Genomic DNA, 22,128 nt, shown 5'->3' with positions numbered 1-22,128 from the left:
AGCACTTTAGGGAGTGGAACCATCTGACTCATGTCCTATTGCAGGAGTGTTGAACTCATTTGTTATGAGGGCCGGATCTGACATAATAATAATACATTTTATTTATATCCCGCGCTCCCCGCTGAGGCAGGCTCAGGGCGGCTAACAGCATCGGTCAATATAACAGATTATACAATAATTTAAACAGTAGGTAACAATTAATTAAAATTCTAAAAACAGTAAAACAATAAAATTAACATCTTGGTGCTATTCCGGCAGATGACAAAATCATTTAAGCATTCTCTCAGTTTTTAGTCGGTGAAGGCTTCACCAAAGAGGATGGTCTTGCAGGCCCTGTGGAATCAGTCAAAGTCCTGCAGGGCCCGCACTTCCTCCGGGAGCTGGTTCCATAGGTGATCTTGTTGGACTGGACCATGTACCTATTTAAAACTAGGTAACAGAGATGTAACCTTTTTAAAAAACATAGACAAACACCACTAAATTTATTTTTTTAAAAACAACCTTAAAACATGCTTAAAACATTAGCACTTGTTGGTCTTAAAGGTGCATTCTTTGTATTTCTCCTGTGGAATCCAGGGAACTAGGAAGCTCTGGCTCTTTCCCTCCCTCCCCAGGGGACCAGGAGTGGGAAGAGCCTCAGCCAATGGAGAAAATAGATGCTTTGCTCTGTAGCTCCTCTGTGATTGAGCAAGCCTTGCAAAGCAAGCTGTGATGCAGAAGGAAGCAAGAAAAAGGGAGAAGGAAGCAGACAAGCCGGTTGCTTGGTGGCCTGATAGGAGCCCTCTTGGGGCCTGATTCGGCCCTAGTGAACAGGTAGCACACTGGGGGAGCCAACAACATTTAAGCAGAACATCCAGTGTCATATATTAAAAACTATTCCTAATTTACAAGATTCAGATGACTTTAAATTATACTTAGCTATTGATAGCTAGCCACTGAACCTAAGGAACTTATCATATTAAGCTTTGAATTTAAGCCACATTTGGTTTGCAGTTTGTTTCTTCGTCATTCAGTCATGTGTTGCTATGGCAGAGCATGAAATTAATATGTGGTGTTTTTATAATGTTTACTAAATATAAATAAAAATCATGCTGTAATAAGTGGATAATTTTCTGGGAAAAGTTCTGATTCTGCCCTCTCCAGAAACCCAACATCATTCTTGTGCCCAGTTGTTCTCAGAAGCTAAGACAGTGAAAGAGCTGCTAGTCAATATGTTGTGGTCAAAAGTGCTGACTTAAAGTGACCCCATCATGTTTTCAAGGCAAGAGACATTCAGAGGCGGTTTGTCAATGGAGTATGGCTAGAAGGCATTTCAGAGGACATTGGCTTTTTTCTGTTAAAATTCTTGAGAAAAATAACCGGATTATCTAAATAAATAGCAGATGTAGCTATTCGACAATAATTTGCAGCAGTTTCTTCATTGGAATCAGCAGCTTGGTTAGATGCATTCAGACTCAAGATTAAGATTTTATTTAGATCTAAACTCATCCGTAGACTGCAAGAAGACTGCTTTCAGAGTAACTGGAAGAGGTTGGTTGATCAAAGAGAGGAATGGCTAGGCTTTACTTCTGCTTTTTGTATTATTTATGGAGGATGATAAAGTAGTATCAGCATGGGTTAAAAAGCAGCTATTAAAGTTAGGTTTTAGAAATACAAATCTACAAGCAAGAAGGGTATGTTCTCTTTCCTATAATGGATTAGAACCTCTGGTAACCCTTCCAGCAAATTTAAAATCTTTTGACTATTCCCAAATATTGTAATTCTTTTGGGGGGGGAGGGCTACAAGATTAAATACCACACCACTGCCTGAATTAAAAGGCTGATTTATAGGACTCTCAGTTTCAGAATGGTGCAGCTGTCTCAGTGTGCTCCCACAACATATTCCAGGCTTGTTCCTTCCAAGGTTAATTTGGCTTGCATCACCAGCAGTATAATCTGTGTTCACTCTTAATTATGCTTGATATTGACTTCCTCGTTCTAAGCAGGAATGCTTTTTTCAGCTTTCTAATCCTGTTCAGCAGTTACATAACCTCCTGGTGGGAGCTTTTCTCTGACTCTTAAGTATGTTGGTTAATGCAATTTCATTGCAACAGTTGTCACACTTCCTCTCCATAAGGAATACTGCAGGAAAATAAGCTCATGGAGAAAATCCATAAAATTTACAGGCTGAAAGATTTATTTTCTTTCAATGGAGGAAGGACAGTGGTCTTTTCCTAATATGGCTGTGTTGATTTATATAAGAGTAGTTTATCATAAATGAGCAGTGGAAAATTCAGTTCCTTCATTTGCCTACTTTTCTAGAATATATATATATAATTTACAAAATTGATTTAGATTTCAAAAAAATTTTCACTCTGCAGTTGTTGGATTTTACAGGTATGCATGTCTTCTGTTGTAACAGGTTTCAACAAAAGCACGGTGTGTTTTATCTCTGCTTAAGAACATAAGAGAGGCCATGTTGGATCAGGCCAGTGGCCCATCCAGTCCAACACTCTGTGTCACACAGTGGCCAAAAAAACCCAAGTGGATCAGGAGGTCCATCAGTGCGGCCAGGACATTGGAAGCCCTCCCACTGTCCCCCCCCCTCTCAGCACCAAGAATACAGAGCATCACTGCCCCAGACAGAGTATCAATACACCGTGGCTAATAGCCACTGATGGACCAATCCCCAATGCTTCATATATATATACACCCAATACATATGTTAAGTGACATTATGGATTGTCAGATTTATTAACAACTTGTTTTGTTCATCACTTTTAAAGTGTGTTCTAATCTATCAATGATTTGTCATCACCCTTTCCACAGTTGATGAACTCAAACCATATTTGTTTCATTAAAAAGCTGGGGAAATTGGTTTAAATTTTTAAGAAATCTGTGATATATTGGGATATGTCATTAGGGAGAAAATGAACTTCCCCAAGAAACATAAAATACTCTAAAATAACACAAAAACAGATATTCTTGATATCATACATAACTGATGTATTTTTTCTACTCTTTTTAATTTTTTAAAGCTGTGCTGCATATAACTTTTTACACTACAGTATATGCAATCAAGTAATTTTATTCCTTGTTTTTGCGGTGACCTTCGGAAAACATTTTTACTGTTCATTTTGTTGTCTGTTACTATTTAACAGGAAGCAGACATCCTTGTGGATCCAAGGAGATATATTCCGATCCAATCTGAAGCCAAGAGCAGTAGAGGAAGAAAGCATGTGCAAAGTTATGTCTAACTTTTCCATTTCTATCAGTGGAACTTTAGACAGATATGTGGAGGTAAAATTTTTCTGAATTTTTTTTTAACATGTAAGCACTGATTAAACGATCTGTTTATTATTACATTTATATCCTGCCTTTCTTTCATCTTTGAACCCGAGATGCTGTGGCCACAGGGTTCCCAGGAGGTTTGCCATCCAGGCACTGACAAGACATACCTGTTTAATGTCAGCAAGATTGCTGCCTAGGGTTGCCAGCCTTCAAGTCCCAGCAGGGGATTCCCTGGTTTTGGGGGCTCCTCTCCACCACAGACCAGCTGACCAGTGAGGGAAAACACTTCCCCTAAACAGGGATGTCGCACGGGGACACTTTGGTATTTGGGCAAACCCTATGGTATGGGTGAAAAAACAATAGAGTTTCATCCAAATACCAGAACATCCCTGGCATGGTGACATCATTATATTGAGAACATTGAGCAACATCCCTGCCCACCCTTGGAATGCCCCCAAATCTCCCCACCGGATGGGTGAGGGGACCTTCCAACCCTACTGCTGTCTCATGTGCCTTCCACTTGCAGTGTCAGTCTATCTGGCCTCATTTCCTTTTACTCCAGCTGGCAGCAGCTATCCGCAATCTGAGGCAGACATCTGTCCCTCATATGCTGCCTCACATCTTTTTCTGAGTCAGATTTGGGATTGAATATCCCCCTGAATATACTTGATCAGATCATTAAGAAGATAAAAGATATCTGTCAAAAATCCATTATTTAAACTTCATTCCTAAACTGTCAAAGTTTGCTTTAGTAATTACCCTAATAGTGTCTAAACAGAGAAAAAAGATCATTGAATGCCAAGATGGGATGGGAGAAAGTACGCTGAGGAAAATAAATGTAGGCATTGTAATAATTCATAGAGAACGAATAACAAAGCTGATCTGTGGTTTTAAAAAACATGTTTTAAGTTACTGTTAGTATAATCATTTGGTTGAAGGAGTTAGATGAATAATACAAACTGATTTCAAGGACAAAATCAAATACAGTAATTATACATGGTACCTGATCTTGCATCTAGTGTTTGGCTATAGTTCCATGAAGAGATAAGACAACAGAGTACAGTGACTGGCATACATACATGCTAATTACTGGGTAATAATCCTTTAACTGTGCAAAGCTATAAAGGGTTGGACAAGAAGAATGGATGATGATGCAATGGTGCTATGTTCAGCCTTGATCGTGTTACCAGTAGCCAATGGATATCTTGTATTGCTGACTATTGTCCATCTGGTCTGGTTCAGGATAAGCCCAGAGTGGGTTATAGACTGGTTGTTGTAGTCTGAGCTGATCAGTCTCTTCTAGCCAAAGCACTGGTCTGCAACTTTTTCCATATCTGGATATGGTTTTCAATTCCTTCTATATGAGATGCTCACATCTTTTTTTCTTTACTTGTGTATATATGGTGAATTGAACTCCCCCCCCCCTTTTTTTTTTGCTCATTTTTCAGAGGCTATAGTGATATTGTTGAAATGTGTTGCTTATCTTGTAAGATACCTCTAGTACAGAAGATGCCCACAAAAAGATATTCTGGAATAGAAAGCTAATTTCATAGTGACTAAATAAAATCATCTTGCCTTATGCCTAGCTATCCAGGAGATAAATCTGTGAGTGAGTTACCAGACTACCCACCTGGTAGCATTTGCCCAAAATTATATTATTTGCCCAAAATTATATATACTGCAGAAGCCAAACTGCAGTGACTTCTGAACTGGAAGGCTACAGCTCAAATTAAGTTTAAAACAATGTGTGTTCAAACTCTCAGCTTTATATTTTTATTCCAGAATGATGTGGAAGACAATGCAGAAGTAGAAGTGAAGAATGGCATGACTCAGGGAGACAAACTTCGTGCCTTAAAACTTCGGCGCCAGCCACGTTCAGCTACAACAAGCGCTCTTAAGTAATCTCCTGTTTTATCTTCTCTCTATTCTTTGTGTGCTGTGGTCTTCTACTGGTGTTTTTAAAGTAACTTTTCATAAAGGATAGCCTCCTGGTTTGCATTGAAACTTGACATTTTGTTGTGTAGAGCAATGATAGCTCTTACTTTGTAGTTCAGATACATGTTTGTTGGTTTATTACTAACTAGAAGTAAGGCCCGTTGTGACAAAAAATACAATGGGCTCTAGAAAGAGGCTCCGGGCAAGGCCCCCCCTCCCTTGCAGTCTTTCCACCCACCCAAGACGGCTGTTTTCTGTAGGGGAATTGATCTGACTTCAGCTTTCCCCTCTCCTTCACCTCTCCTCCCCCCTCCCTGCTTTCCATCTTCTCCCCCCTCTACATAGGAAAAGTATATTTCTCCACAGTGTGGACCAAAGTAGCTTACATCATTTTCCTCTCCCCCTTTTGATGTGCATAACAACCCTGTGAGGTAGGTTAGGCTGAAAGACTGTGACTGGTCCAAAATCACGGTCTAAAATCACAGCAAAGCAGGAGGGAAGCAACCTCAGAAGAGTATAATGACACAGAGTCCAGCCTGCAAAGCAGCCATTTTCTCCAGGGGAGCTGATCTCTGCCATCCAGATAGCAGCTTTAATTCTGAGTGATCTCCCGACCTCACCTGGAGATTGCCAACAATGGTTCCCCAGGAGGAAATGTCTGGTTCAGAGGGTGGCGTGTATGGCATTGTTCCTATCTGAGGTCCCACCCCTCCTCAAACTCTACCCTCTCCAGGCTCCATTCCTTAAATCTCCAGGAATTTCCTAACTTAGAGTTGGCAACCCTATCTCCTTCCCTTTATGTGACCCTCTGACTTCGGCTTTCCATCACCTCCGCCCTCCTTGCAGCATCTACCCAGGAAAAACACTGTCTTTCTCCACAGTGCGGGGAGATACCAAAGCAGCTTACAGCATTCTTCTCTCCCCCTTTGATCTGTACCATAATGCTGTGAGGTAGGTTAGGATGATAGTCTGTGACTGGTTCAAAATCACCCAATCTGCTTCCACAGCAAGAACTTGAGTCTGGCAGATCCTGCTCTGAAGCCCTGACTCCTGTGCCCTCCTCAGACTCTACCACAAAATCTCCAGGAATTTCCTACCAAACTGGAACTGGAAGCCCTGGTCAGGACTGGCTCCAATGAGTTCTCCCTCAAAGGCCTTTAGTAATGCCTTTTAGACCATCTCTCTCTGATAATGTTGTTGGTCTTAAGCACAGGACTTCAATCTCTCTCTCTCTCTCTCTCTTCCCCCCCCCCTCCTTCCCTCTCTCTGTATCTGGTGTGCTTCTATGGGACACCATTTCCTCCTTGTCTCTGGCTGTTTCCCTTCCAGAGGAGGAGAGGGAGGAGCCCTCAGCCAATTGAAGGAAGACTTTCTCTGGCTCTTTTCCTCTTCCTCCCTCACCCAATTGAAGGAAGGGTCTCTTTCTCTCCTCTGCAAAGCAGTGGCTCAATCCTTGTCATCCTGGGGTTGGAGGGTAGGGATTAATCTCCATTGAGATTAAGTTACAGGCAGCTCAGCCAATGGGAGATTAGGTGGACCGTGACCAGTCTGTCTGGAGAATTACAGGGGAGATTTCAAAGCTAGTTGGGTTGGACTATATGATAATTTTGCTGTCATAATACACGTGCTTAGTACATTTAAATAGCTATTTTCCATCAAAACCAGCAGTTGCTCAGCAGTGGCCCCTCTTGTCAGAATTGCTGGAAGTGCAAAGTCAATTAATTACTTTTAGAATTGTTTTCCTCTTAGATTATCCCCTTCAAAAAGAATCACTTATCTCTGAATTTTAGCTAAGAAGAAATGCAGGAGTTCTCCTTGTCCTGAAGAAGTTAGTTTTATGGGAAGGGGTCTATAAAATATTTCATAAAGATCTGTTCCATGGATATCTGGTGGAATATCTTCTTCACTGTCTTAGTATTGGCAGCTGCCCTGATGAATACCCTCCCCAAGTAAACATGTTCCTGCTGTACAGTTGCCTGACTTCCTTTTTAAGAAATCATTTATTGGACTGGGGGAAGGATTTGGTTGACATTCTTGCACTGAACTGCTTTACCAATTTTTGATATTATGTTGTTACATTAGATGCTGAAAGTTTATTTAGTAATCCACTTTAGCTTTAGCTGGAAGGTCAACTTTGGATGTTAAAAGTTTCTGTTTTTCTAGGCTAGAAGATATGAAGTTGCATACCAGATCCGTGTCCCAGCCTTTCAGGTATATAAGTAGATTATGGGGAAACTATTGCTGTTACAGTTTTAATTGACTTCTAATCTTAATTTTTCTGGATTCTGCTTCACTCTCAGTATTGATCCTGTCAGCAGTTGTTTGTTATGTTTGCTTCCCATACCACGCTGCTTGTCCAGAGAACTACTTTTGAAATTCTTTCCCATTACTCATCTCCTGCAAGGAGAATGTATTATGCCACTATGTTTGCAAGCCAGGTGTGGGTATATGGAGAGTGAAGAGCACTTTGGCACGCTGGTATCTGTCTCATATGTATATGTGCATACAAATCATTTATGCATTTAAGGTGCAAATTTCTGAAAGTTATTTTAAAGAGCATGTCTGTGGTTGAAAATTAATGCAGAAAGCTGACGAGCCTGCTTCTTAATTACTGTAAATGAAACCCTACACTCAGTTAACTGCATTCATAATTCCAGGTCAAACTGAGACCATTAAAACTCTGAAGATGCAATTCTGCAGGGATATAGCCTCAGACACACCAAAGCTGGTTTCTTAAAGGCTTTGTAGTGCTTCAGTAGCTACATCCTAATGGTCTAATGGTCATGAGGCAACTTGGAATTGTAAAATTTTGTTATGGGTCCTTGCATCAAACCATCTGTGAGAATAACTTCCCTTCTGATATGCACCCTCTGAAAATGAAGAGGGGCTTTTCCAGGGGCAATATCTTGATCGATTGTGTTGAGATCTCTTTGCCAACATGGCTTACCATACAGAGATCCATTGATGTGGTTATGCTGTGCATGTGATGCAGGCCCAGACATCTCTTTTGAATGAGCTGTCAAAAGGCTTTGAGAGCTCTTCCAAAGAAGGCAAGGACAATCTCGTCTGCCTTCAGGAAATGTGAATGGATGTGTTATTTAAGAAGTCTTTTTATAATTAAACTTAGTTGGTGGGGTTTTTCTGGCTGGTTGTGTTTGTGCCTGGTAATATTTTGTGCTCTGGTTTTGCGTCTGATATAGTTTTAAACACAGGGAATTGGGATTTGCTGGTTAATCAGATGTGCCAGATATTCAATAAGTGCTGCTTCCGTACAAAGGCTACTGAAATGATGTTTTAATCCCCAACAGAGTTTGGCAGATAGTACCTTCTACTGCCATAAACCAAAGACAATTGTGCACAAAAATGCTCTGCAAGGTCCCCCAGCTTTCAGTGGTAGTGTGGATGTGTGGATGTATTGCTCTGGAAATCTTCATCAGTTAGTTTTAAATGTGTTGACACTATTGAAGTTTGCAGTTCTAAAAAGAAACGCCCATGCCTCACCGTTTATTAAAATATATATGCTAAAATCCAAAAGGCCACATGTAAACTGCTGCGAATACTTGAAAGATATTCCATTCTCCCTGCTACATCCACACTACCACTGAAAGCTGGGGGACCTTGCAGAGCATTTTTGTGCACAATTGTCTTTGGTTTATGGCAGTAGAAGATACTATCTGCCAAACTCTGTTGGGGATTAAAACATCATTTCAGTAGCCTTTGTACGGAAGCAGCACTTATTAAATGATAGCTTGAAGGACTCACAGCAGAATCTCCAATATCAAAAAAATCCAGGTGAATCTTGGGGAGGCTTAAGATATTTTTGAACTATTACTGGCCAAATCTATGTCTGAATAATAAATACATCAACAATATAATCTTACTGATGCCACACCAAATGTATTGTGTTTTTTAGACTGAATACTTCAGCAGTCACACAGGGATCTATATCGCCTTTGAAGTCCTCCAAAGTGATGGCAATGTCACCGGCAGCAAAGAGAATAAATAGAAACGCTACATCCACAAGCGCAAATTTTAAAAGGTATATCTTTTTATGATTCCTCATTTTGGAAAAGAGACTGAAGGGTTAATACATAATTTGAAATACAGTTGTTCCTGGCATGCACTTCAGACATTATGATCTTCAGTTTTTTGCTCGAGGTCCTATTGTTGAAAGATGTTCTGATCTTGTCCTTCTTTATTTGATGAGTCAGTTTGAATTCCTGATTATGATTAATTACAGTAGTCAGTGAATCAAGTGGCCCTGTGTACTAATGAAATGTGGCTGTGATCCTGAGGATCATGTGTTAAAAAATCCATATTTATGCTCCAGGCTTTTCACAGGTGTTTTCATAAAGCATCATAAAGCTTTTAACAAGCCAAAGCACAGATAAGTAAATTCTGCAAGAGATTCTGAATGTCATCTTTTGCACAGTGTCTTAGGGATCACATCCACATGGTTACTTGGTATATTCAGTGATGTCATAGTTGCATTATTCCCTTTTTTTCCGTTGGCTGCCATATAGTTTTTATTATTTCACAGGCAGAGCGACATATTGCCTTCCATTAATTTTATGGCAGTTCTTTGTCACTTTCCCCTCTGGTGTCTTTTAAATCTGTTTTGCATTAACCATCACGTGTATGTACATTTTGTGTGTATTTTTACCCCACATGTGTTTTCCATTCAGCATTTCCATAAACTCCAGGCTAGCCAGTTCTCTAGGGAACCTGTATGCCGCTTCAGATGATGCTGAGAGCAAAATGACATCATCGTCCTCTAGGACAGGTTATTCTGTAAACCCAACCTCCAGTCATTTGAATGGCAGTGCTCAGCTGCCTGCCAGAAATTACCATGAGCTGAACAACAACCTGTACAACAGGAGCGGCAGTAGTGCTACCAACCTCAACAGCTATGCCAATTCTCCCAGCGTCCTGACAGACGAGTACAGCACCTACAGATCTTTTACGGGGCTCGCTGCTTCTTCAGCAAGATACCTGAGTCGCTCAATTCCTGTAAGTCAACAGCCACAGCAGCCTTCCAGGGCATTTGACAGAACCTTGCTTCTTCAGCCAGAGTCAGAAGAATTTCTAAATCTCATTTTCTGGCTTTTTCTGTCTAAGAAATGCTCCTTTTTTAATGCGCAGCATCTATGCTTTTTTTGCTGATTTCTTCCTTAGCCAGAGCAACTAGCTATACCTACTTTTGCTTCCCTAGTGTTCCTCCCAAAGGTGCTATAGAAACATATAATTCTTTAACTTTTCTAACAACTTTCATCAGTGCATCATTTTTTTCATTAGTCTCTCCATTTCAGATCTGTCATAATAAATCATTGGAAATATAAAACTCATGGTAATATAGGATCTTCCTAGCTGAACAGATGTAAAGGATACCTTACTCAAAGGCACTCTAAACAAACTGATATAGGTAGGGTAGCATTACCATCACTGAAAGTGTCCATTAAATTTGTGATGGGATATAGACTTAAGTTTGTAGCCTGCTTTTAAAAGCAACTTCAAAACTTCTGTTCCTTTTAAAACCCAGATTTATTTATTAGATTTTTTTAGTCATTATTCTCCCAAAGGATCTCTTAGTGACTTACAACATTAAAACCAGTAAGGTAAAAACAACATAAAAACAAATAGCAAATATTAATATTAAAATATGTGGCTATCACCTTGCCACCAATAAAAACAGCCCAAACATTGGAGGCTACCCTCCAAAGGCCAATCAAAACAGTTCAGCCTTGCATGCCGTGTGGAAACTAAGCAAATTGGGCAGGGATAGGTGTCATTTGAGAGTGCATTCCACTGGGTAAGGGCTACAACTGAGAAGGCCTTCCCCTGGTGACATCTAACCAAGCCGTCCTGGGCCCAGGCACCTGCAAGAGAATGATTGAAGGGGAGCGTAAGGGAGGGTTGTAACAGGAGAGGTGGTCCCTTAGATATGAGGATCCCAGATCGTTAAGGGCTTTAAAGGTTAGCACCAACATCTTGAATTGAATCTGGAGACTAATAGGTAGCTGGTGCAGTTCCCGCATAATTGGAGCATTATGAGATGACCATGATGTTCTAGCTGCCTAGCAGCTGCATTTTGAACCACCTACAATCTCCAAAGCATTTTCAAGGATATCCCTATGTAGAGCCAAATTGCAGTAGTCCATTTTGGAAGCGACCATTACATGGATCAACGTGGCAGAGTCTGACCCAGACAAATAAGGAGCCAGCTGGTGAGCCTGGCATAGGTGAAAAAATGCCAAGCATACTACTATGAACACTTGTTTAACCAATGATGAATCTAACCACACCCCAGGACTCTTTACAGAGTCTACAGCTGTCACCTGGACCCCACTGAGTCTTGGGAGTGACCCTCCAGCTAGAATCTCAGTCTTTCCCAGCCACATGGCAGTCCAAGCCATAGTCTGGGGTGGATTCAACTTTAGCCAGCTCCCCGTTAACCACTGGACTACTGCTTCCAAGCACTGGAACAGTGCAGAGCACCCTGCTGCCAGCTGCTTATCCAGCAGGAGGAGGAGCTGAGTGTCATCAGCATATTGATGGCACCCAACTCCAAACCTTCTGATGATCTCAGCAAGAGGATGTATATATGTGTGTGTGTGTGTGTTAAATAACATCAGAGAAAGGATCAAATCCTGTGGGACCCCACAATTCATATCTTGTTGGGAAGACCTCACCTCCCCAATAGCAATCCTTTGAGAGTGTCCCTGGAGAAATGAGGAGAATGTCTTTAACCCTGGGAAAAGAGCAATAAAATGTATGCTAAAACAGGTTCTAGAACAGATGTGTACTCTTACTAATTTGTTTTGTCAATGTGTGATCATTTGGCTCAGTCTTGAGAGTGTCCAGCAACACTGCCTTGTTTCATTTTTATACCAAAACACTTTGAAAAACTTTCCCTTTCTGAAATTGTTCTTATGGTTTGTGAAACCATCTGACCCAAGAAATTTACTTCAGACAGTATTAATGGCACCATTTTAGACTAACATGTCTTCTTTTCTCACTTTAAATTCTGTACTTTATAGTAGATGTAACAAATGTGATCTGCTATAATATGGCATCAGGTTTTTTAAAGTGAGAATAAGAACCCACTTCCATTATCCTCTGCCGTAGGTTACAGGTATCTTAGGTGGCATGTTCTACTGTTGGAGGAGTCAGCTTCCTGAATATTTGAGAAGACTATCAAGCATGGTCTCTGTAGTTGCCATAATTCTTAACCACTAGAAATCTGACAAAGTAGTCTCCAATTCACAAAAACTCAGGCCTCAGTTTAGGGGGGAGGAGCTCTCTGGAGCACTGCTCGGGAAGCTCTAAAACAACAACCCCCTCCCCCGTGCCTCTCTGACTGTCAGAGAGGCATGGGCCAGCTGAGTCTTCCTCCACAAGGAAAATCAACCCCCACCCCACCCCTCTGAGCTGAGAGGTGCAGGGTGGCTGGGCTTTGTCCTGCATCTCCAGTCTTGCTGGAGCCTTGGCTGGAGATGCAGAATGAAGATCTCCCCCCAGCTGCACACTTCCCGGAGTCAAGAAGCATGGGGTGGCTGGGCTCTTCCATCCCAATCTTCCTTTCTTTTTTTCTCTCACTGCTTTCCCTCCCTTCTTTTTTCTACCTCTCCCTTCCTTTCCTTCTCTCATTCTCTCTCTGTCTTTCTTTTTCTTTCTTTCATTCTATCTTATCTTATCTTCATTTCATTTTTCTTTCACTCCTTTCTCCCCATCCTTTTTTCTACCTCTCCCTTCCTCTCTCTTTCTTTTTCTTTCATTCTGTCTTCCTTTCCTACTTTCAGTTTTCTTTCTTTTTCACTCCTTCTGACACATATGCAAATGAGTTATGCTAATAGCATATGTGTTATGCTAATGAGTTCCTGCACCTTCTTTTCTACAAAATGAACCCTACAAAAACTTATGCTTCAGTAAATATATTTGTTAAAGTGCTACAGGACTTTGTTATTTTAAATCACTCTGGCTAGCCTAAATCATGATGGCTATCTTGGGTCCAGCATTGCAGTTGCACTCAAATCCCTTCCCTCTCTATCTCCAGGTCACTAAAAATAAGGGGAAAATGTCATATGAACCACTGTGTCCCATAGTGAATATCCTCTTCTCTGGGCTAGAAAATTTTAAAAGGAAAGTATCATTGCTGCTGTAAACATTGCATTTTAGGTTGGATGACAGCTGTGGGTTTTTACTTACCATATTTTGGTGAATCTCTGTTTTAACAGTTGAATAGTATGTACAATTAGGGGGGCCTGTAGCTTGCAAAACATAGCATACATTGGCTTATTATAGTCATTTTTATAAGGGCTTCTACAACACTGTATTATCTATCTATCTATCTATCTATCTATCTATCTATCTATCTATCTATCTATCTATCTATCTATCTATCTATCTATCTATCTATCATTTCTCAACATGACCCATCTGTGGATAGCTCTGGAGACTGATGCCATGAGCGTATAAGACATATGTCTTGTAATGTGGTCATAATATGCTTCATATTATAAGTATAATGAGACCAGTCTGGTGCACAATTGAGGATAATGTACATTGTAAGGCAGTTTACACACTATATTTGTTAGCAAGAAAGATGAAACCAAAATAATTAGTATATCTAATTCTCAACATGGACGTGTCCGTGGATACTGAAATACAGAGGCTGGGACCATGAAAAGATACACCAGATCTTTCTACAAACCTGAGAAAAGTGGCAGGTTTGCAGTAAAACCTGAAGTAAATACATTGCCCAAATGGCACCTGTGGCTTTAAGAAAGATGCCCTCTGAGATTTCAGTGTGGTTGTTAGGCAACCACATAACAATTTGCCAGTCTTCAAACTTTTGTTGTTATCAGTAAAAGGGAAGGGTCCTTTCCAGGGATCAGCAACCACCAGGTGACTCACTACCATGCAACTTGCACAACCCATCCATGCCCAGCAGTAATCACCTGGAGACGTACTACTGTTTAAAAGCAGCCACTGAACAAAAGCCAGTGTAGTGTAGTAATAAAAGTATCTGACAAGGATCTGGGAGACCTAAGTTCAAATTCCCTCTGCCATGAATCAATGACCATGGTGGGCCAGTCATTCAGTCTTAGTATAACCTACCTGACAGGTTCAGGTGGGTAGCTGTGTTGGCCTGCAGTTGAAGAGCGAGCTTCAAGTCCAGTAGCACCTTAAAGACAAACAAAATTTTCAGGGTATATGTTTTTTGAGAGTCAAAACTCCCTTCATCAAATACTTGTTGAAATCTGACAAAGGGAGCTTTTGAAAGCTTATACCCTGGAAATCCTGTCAGCCTTTAAGGTGCTACTCAACTTGAATCTTGCTCTTCTGCCTCATAGGGTTGTTGTACAGTAGAGAAGGTGAGAATTGTACAAGCTGCTTTGGGTCCCCATTGGGGAGAAAGGCAGGGTATAAATGAAACAATAACAAAAGGTGAAAACTAGGGGACAGGGAAGGTTGGTATGTGGGAAGGAGAGAAGGAAGCAGGAAAAGGAGAGAGCATATTGCAGCTTTCTGGAAGAAGGAAAGAGGAAATAGCGTAGAGGGATATACAGGGGAAAATAGGTGCCTCCTACTGGTCCTTAAGGATTCCCTGCTTGTATATTAAATTTCAGGATTCTGGAATACTGAGGATCTTAAGAACTGTATTGCTCATTCATTGCAACACCTGATTAATTTCACATATACCCAGGCTGCTTTCAAACATCACAATAAATTAGTTTATAAGCTATGGTTTGATTAAATTCCAGTTTAGTGTGATGTCTGAAAGCAAGCTGCCCAACAATCTGGTTTGTTGGTTACTGATCTGAGACTCTAAGCCAGAATTTGTATCTGGCTCATTAACTGCGGTTTGCAACGATACCTGAATATCCTCTTCAACTCCTCTCCCTTAATTTCATAGGAAGAGTGAGTGAGTGTGTGACCTGGCCATGATTATGTGTTTCTTTCTAAGCCTTTAATTTTTTTCCCAAGAAAAACCAAAGTTAGGGATTTAAGAAATCAACCAGGGTTGGGAGATGAAGGATTGGGGGGGATGAAAGCTGTAAAAGACCCATAGTGTTTTAGTACATTTTATAAAATACACTGAAGTGGTGAGGAGGTTAATGATTGACAAGATAAGGGAGCAATGAAAGCTAAAATATCTATTTTGATTTGAGAAAGAAGAGGAAGAATAATCATTGCCTTAATGGGGAGGTTTAACTTCTATGATTCTCCCACTTACAGGGCTTTTTTTGAGCAGGAATGCAGTTCTGACAGGTGTGGTGTTGGGGTGTGGCCTAATATGCTAATGAGTTCTTGCTGGGCTTTTTCTACAGAAATGCCCTGTGTGAAACAATGGTGATTTCAGGGGGTGTGGCCTAATATGCAAATGGAGTACTGTTGGGCTTTTTCTACAGAAAAGCTGCCCACTTATAACAGCCAACAAATAACAAGCAGGCTTTATATGCTTTGAGGCTTTTTCAGCGGCTTGGTAATACAAAGAAGTTCAGGATAACATACAGAGATTCTGCTTTGGAGACAGGAAAAGAGGCAGGCAACAAAAAGACTAACTGGGATTTACAAAGCAAGGTTTATTATGCATGTGTGCTGGACTAACCAGAGTTTATACAGAAAACTGATTGAAACTAACAGTTTACTGTTACATCCAAATACAGCCCTAAACCTGGAAGTATCAAAGGTGTGTTGGGGGGTGTATGCCCCAAACATTTTACTAAAACTGAATTTTTAAAAGGTATTTGCATTTTACAATCCCTTCATCTAAGATGAAAGGTAACTTAACAGTGTCATTCTAAGCAGCACAATGGCCTTCTAAGCCAATGGACCTAGAAAAACTCTGGTTAGGATGGCACTGTTAATTCTTCTTTTTGGAAGGACTTTCAGACTCCATCATGTATTGAAATAGAAGGTTCCTTATTGTAGCCATAAAAATAAGAAGTTAAGACAAGATGGGCATTTTCAAAGCAGAAAGATACACAGAAAGATCAATGTTTAATATTTGAAATGTTGCTTGCTTATGCTGTATTTATAAATGCATATATATGGTATGTTGCCATGGGTTTTTTGTTTTCTCTTTCAAATGACAAAAAGGTTCTAGTGTTGAGGCCTACCACACCAATGTGGCACAGATGAAACGGTGCCTGTCATTCTAATTACCTTCTCCTGTTTGCATTCATGGCTGAAAATTTTATATGAAGGATGAAAACAAAAGAACATTGATAAATGTGGTTCACCAGATAAATTATAGTGGAGTTCTCTACATGAGAGTGATATTTATCCATGAAAGTATGTGTGGCGTTGGGGAGCCATCTTAACATTTTCAGTCAACGTAGTTTGCTAAAGACTACTTAGACCGTGCAGGTCCCACTTAATTTCTTCACATGCTTGTGTTGATTGGTCTGTACTCATGGAGGAAGCTTAAGTTTGAGCTGGCTAGAACAGCCTACCTGGATGTAATTTCATGATCACTACTGTGATCATTGCTGTGGTGAACTGCATGACACACCAAAAAACATAAGTTACTGCACACAGTTGTTTATCCAAGTGAAGAAGGGGTTATACAGAGGAACTAGATCAAGTTTCTGATAAATTGTCACAATTAGCACTTCATTGATCTATCACACTATGGACCATTGTAGGCATGTGCAAACATGCACACAGCTCTCTCATTGTCAGCAGTGTATTAAGGTTTCTTCTGCAGTTGAATGAGGCCTGTCACTGTTATCTGTCTTAGCTTACGAATGGATGGAAGGGTTTCTTCTAACTTCTTTATCTGGAGGTAAGTCCCATTGACTTCACTGGAACTTACTTCCAGGTAAGTGTCCTTAATGTGATACTACAAGCAGACTGTCGATAACTCTTAGCTTAGTTTTCATCTCAGTGCCAGTAAGTGGTACAAATCGAATAAAATAACTAAATATATGGGCAGGACTTGTCATTCTTGACAGAGCGAAGATACTGTGTTGGTCCAATGATGGGCAGTCAATAAACAGGCAAAATAAAATTTATCTTAACTTGTCTTTAACTCTGCTAACTTTCTCCTTCTTTGTCTTGACTGCTTGCAATAATTATACATGCTCATTTGTACTTTCTCCTCCTCCCCCTCCGCAAAATGCTAAGTATATCCAAAAAGTTACAATATACTGTAAAATGTGCTGCTACCTTACTCATTTCACACAAATTAGCCATATTTCACTCACTTTCTGAACCAAAAAGAAAGCTGCAGAGCACTTGTTGAAATTAAAATGAATGCAATTAAACTACAAAAACTGCATTTCATGTTAATGTTTTTCTTGACTGAGAGGCTTCTAGAGATGTCTGAGTGCGTCCTTTGTTTTAAAGCACTTAAAGCAAGAATTCTTAGTTAGTGGCAACAATCAAAATGTGAAGAATTATCTAATAGTTAGTTAATGACTTTGAACAGTTGTCAGCTACAAAAAAGATTAATCCTATTTGGGATACAGCTATTCTAAAAGCTGTTCATCACAACTGAAAGGTTTTGTTTATAATCACTATTAATTCAGAAAGAGAGTTCACTGCAGTAATTCCCAAACTTTGTGTCAGGGCACACTAATGAGCCATGAAAGAACTGTTAATATACCACTAAAAATAAATTCAGCAAATTTTCCTGAGCCTGAAGCATCTTTTCAGTTGGCTATCACTGCAGTACTTGGTTGTCTTTGCCATGTTTTTACACTGGGTGTGATTTTAGAGCCATTATAGACACATAGTAGAATTTCCTGCCCTCCAAGGAAACTATCCATTGTTTTTCTGCCTGAGCCAATGTTCTGGGTATGATGTCTTGCTTGTAAAGAGGCAAGGAGAGGAATTGGACTGGGTTTCATGGACAATGAGTACTCTTTCATGTTCAGAAATTGGCTATATTGGCATAAGCATTAAATGTGCCTCTAATTTTAATGTAATGGGGAAAGTGTGCCTGTGCTATCTGAAGTTTGGAATACACTGTGGCTGTGTTCAGACATCATGATAACCCTTGGGTTATAAATCATGGTTTGATAAAACTCTAGTTAGCTGGGACTTGTGGGTGCAGCTGGCCTGACAAACTGGAATGTATTGTTGGACACCAAGCCAGGGTTTCAAAATAGGCTATTTAGCTGTAGTGCAACCACAAGATGTACTAATACTGACTTGTGGTCCACCACAGTTTGTTGAGTAGAATCACCCCATGGACTACCTGGACGAAGACTTGTCTATTTAAACAGCATGTCCGCCCAACAGGGAGAAGAGGCAAGAAGCAAACACAATGGGGGCTTACATACAAATGACTAGTAAGCTAACCAGTTTGTTGCACAACCCATTGCTGAAACAAAACACAGTTTAAACAAACCACAGTTTATTGTCTGAATACAGCCAAAGCTTATTGCTGTTTTCCCCCTCACATTCCTATTTGTGTTGCACTTTTCATAGGCAAACTCAGTTTGTTGACTGGTTGTGCTGTAGCTTGGATGTGTCGCAGTTTTGTTCATACTGAAAAGCTTTCAATTTTAAAAAAATACTGTTTTTATATTGCTTGAAGGTTAATGAATCTTTAGTGGAATGTTAACACTAGTTTCTGTTTCTCATCTGTACAGTCCCTTCAGTCTGAATATGTTCAGTACTAAAGCATTGTTGCTTCGGTGAAAGCTGGATAGCTCTTACAATTCAGTGTTCTTCATGGATGAGCAATACTGAGGGGAACAAGCAACCCACAGGGAAGAGACCCTTTCGTACCTGATTAGAACTCTAAAGACAACTAGGTCTTTGAATAACCACAGACTTCACTTAGTGACTACTGCAGATGCACTGAACTTCTGAATATTACAATTGCGTGCACAGATATGAGATTTTAATAATAAGGATATTTGTAATGAATTTTAGCAATATTTGTAAGTACACTTCTGATACAGTGTTACAATGCATATGTACTGAGTAAAATATTTTGGTAAGCTCTCTGTGTATATATAAATATATATAAATTGTGTTTTAAAAAGTAGACTATATTTTGATTTTGTTTCACTTTTTTTTTATCAAAATGTGTATTTTTAAATATGGGAATTTTATAGTGCAAACATTAGCCTGAACCTGGAGAAGCCTGTGTATACAAAGCACTTATGCTTGGGAAGGGGGGGGTCCTTTAGAGAGCAGCCCCTCACAGCTCCCTGGAGTGCAGCTCTGGAGGATTACTCAGCCTTCAGAAAGCACTAGGGTCTGCTACTGGGGGAGCAGGGAAGTGAGTGGCTCCTGGGAATGCACAGAAGTATACACAGAAAGCAACATACACAGCTCTGGGTTCTAGCCATTAAAGGCAGAACGTGCTGGTTTTATTTCATGCATCTATCACTGAGGTTCAATTTAAAGAACTTTACCTGGTGGGGAACAAGTTAATTCATTCTTGTTCTTTTTAGTGTTTAAATGCTGATGTTCAAAATGGGCTTTCAAAAGGGATGTGATGTCTCTGTCGTTTTCTAAAATCTTAAGTGTCTTTTTTTTTCCTGTGGAAAGGGAATGTAATTTTAAACAGTCTGTCATATTGATTAACATTTGCAGCCCAACAACTTCTTTTTTAAAAAGATGGTCTACTCTTGGAGCCTTACTTTCTGTATTGTTTTCTGTATAATGTTTTCAGTGCTAAAAGCTGTACTTCTATCAGAATGTAAACCCCAAAGGAAACACTGCTTTGAACAGCAGAAAGGGCTGGTGCCTAGCACATAAAACCTTGTGTTGCTCTGAATTTGTAATGTCTTCGGTTTTAGATTTGCTGGATGTTTTTACTTATAAGATGCAAAGTGTTATATCAAAGGTGCAAATTTGTGTTGCCACAAAATTAGACCGGACTATTGCACATTGTCCATTGCAGGTACATAGTTAAAGCTTTGCATAGACTATTCTGTTCAATTGAAATCCGTGCTGAGCACACATTCTGCCATGCTGTGCTTATATTCCCAAATGCTGCTGTCGATGATTAATATCAGCTTTAGTTCTCTGTTCACTTTAAGCATTGAAGCCTTTCAAACAATGTTGCTGAGGGAAATATACCTGTGTATAGGAATAATTCAGAAATAGCTCTGAAATAGAATCACTTCCCATTTGTTTCTCTGCTTGCAGCACTACCAGGTGGTGTCATTCAAAATGCTCTAACTATATAAGCTAAACAGTAATATGTGTTTTGCTTACTATTTATAGCATACTAAGAAAGACAGCCCAACAGTCAATATTAAACTAGAAAAAGGAAGTGCTTTTTTTGTTGCATATCAAGCCAGTATAATTCATTATGAGAACAAGTTGTATATTAATTTGAAGGGAGATGTTCATAATTATGGTAGCTAAATTCTCGATTGCACCTGTTTTAATCACTGAATGCAATAATGTAACTTTTTATAATGTACATAATGTACTGTATATGAGTGATCAGCAAATTCTAAGGTAATTCTACCTCTTACAGAGTTTCAGATGTATTTTGCTACTATTGTACTTACTAGAAAGATGTACTATTTTGAAATGTAGAGATACAATTGCTAATCCACAATAAAAGTAATAACTGCACAGCTTATTTATTTCATTTTTGTTGAATTTTAGCTACCTTTGGATTTTAAGCAACATAATTGTTTCACAGCCCATGTTTTTTGCCCCCCTGGAACTCGCTTCCTTCAAACCCAAATTGTCCTTCAGAATGACAGTGACTAGGGATTCTTGTGCAGTTGTAGGTGATACTTTTTTCCTACACTGAATTTGGCTAAGTCAGGAGAGGGGTCTTTTGTCAAGGACTTCCTACAACCCTCCTGAACTAAGTCTGGTGTTTCCTTCTTCCCCATCCTCTGCCAATATTTCTTCTTCATGTTCCCTTGCTGTCATTCTCTGTGTTGGCCTCTGCCCTAAACAAAAACAGCTGTGAAGGTTTAACTGGGCTCACTCCCATTTTCCCATATACATCTTCTTCTTGTTTTTGTACCACATATTTTTCGTGCTGGTCCAGTTTGAATCAGTTTGCAGTGGAAGTTTTGAGACAAACAGCATTTGCCTTAATTGTCTTCACGTTCTTGCTGTGCTGTATACGGGTCAACTTCATATGCACAAATGCTTCCTTTATTCTGTTCTGTGAGTTGCCTAATGCTTTCTGTAAATGCTAGAAATACCCATGAGGATGTGGAGTGGGTTTTGTCATAGGGAATGGGGGAAACACTCTTGGGCAAGCAAAACATGGGAATGTATGTCTAGTCTAGAATTAATATGGTTAGATCAGGAGGACAGGCCTTTTGGCCTTTAGATTGGTGTTTCTGGAAAACTGTCCTCCTGCACCAAAGTGATTTGTTCTCATAGCCAGTCAGTGTACATAGTGTTATACCTTGGTTCAAATCCCGATCCCAGTACTGAATTCAATAGATTGGCATGAGCAGGTCTCACTCCATTACCAAGGAAAAACAAAGAAGGGAAAGAAACTTGACCCAAACTCACTCCATTGCCCACAAGTAAAATGGGAACAAAATATTCCCACTGGAGTGTTCAAACGGTTAGATCAAGATAATTTGCAAACTCTGTTAGTCTTCAAAAGTGTTATGCAAATAGCTAATTGTGGTACTAGCATTAAAATATAGCAGACCTCATTTGGTCTAACAGGGCTAAAAATGGGTTCAAGACTCACATGACCAGGGTTAGGTGTATACCAAGTATTAAAAAAATCACAGTTTTGCATCAAGGGAAACTGAATTCCTTTACATTTGTCATGCAAATTAATCAATGGGTGCTTTCACATGGCAACCATCTGCAAATGGATTTTGCTGTTCTTACATAGTAAAAAGCCAGTTGCAAAGTGCATTATTTAATGTGTGTGATCTTTGTTTCCTCTTTTGCATAATTTATTTCAAATCTGGTTTTGCTGCCATAAGAGCTACAGAGTTTGTATAATATAGTAGC

The 22,128-nt window shown here is 39.8% G+C and overlaps 2 protein-coding genes across 5 annotated transcripts in view; one reads left to right on the top strand and one right to left on the bottom strand.

Moving 5' to 3' along the window:
• CDC14A (cell division cycle 14A) overlaps positions 1-19,201 on the top strand; it is a 104,367-nt gene extending 85,166 nt beyond the window's left edge. Inside the window, exons 11-16 of one of the 4 annotated variants that reach the window (XM_060232270.1) lie at positions 3,141-3,279; positions 5,053-5,168; positions 7,369-7,416; positions 9,119-9,244; positions 16,952-16,996; positions 18,810-19,201. In XM_060232270.1, the coding sequence (XP_060088253.1) occupies positions 3,141-3,279; positions 5,053-5,168; positions 7,369-7,416; positions 9,119-9,244; positions 16,952-16,996; positions 18,810-18,858 (523 nt within the window). In that variant the 3' untranslated portion in view covers positions 18,859-19,201. Of the gene's footprint in view, positions 1-3,140; positions 3,280-5,052; positions 5,169-7,368; positions 7,417-9,118; positions 9,245-9,890; positions 10,216-16,951; positions 16,997-18,809 lie in introns of all 4 variants that reach the window. The other 3 variants (XM_060232269.1, XM_060232268.1, XM_060232271.1) reach the window with 3 other exon arrangements.
• Positions 1-22,128, bottom strand: part of SLC30A7 (solute carrier family 30 member 7) — a 190,813-nt gene that overhangs the window by 161,257 nt on the left and 7,428 nt on the right. The window lies entirely within an intron of this gene.

Source organism: Heteronotia binoei, chromosome 2 (assembly GCF_032191835.1).
Source record: "Heteronotia binoei isolate CCM8104 ecotype False Entrance Well chromosome 2, APGP_CSIRO_Hbin_v1, whole genome shotgun sequence".
NCBI lineage: Eukaryota > Metazoa > Chordata > Lepidosauria > Squamata > Gekkonidae > Heteronotia > Heteronotia binoei.
The sequence above is the reverse complement of the archived record's forward strand: the minus strand, read 5'-3'. Positions and strand labels throughout refer to the sequence as shown.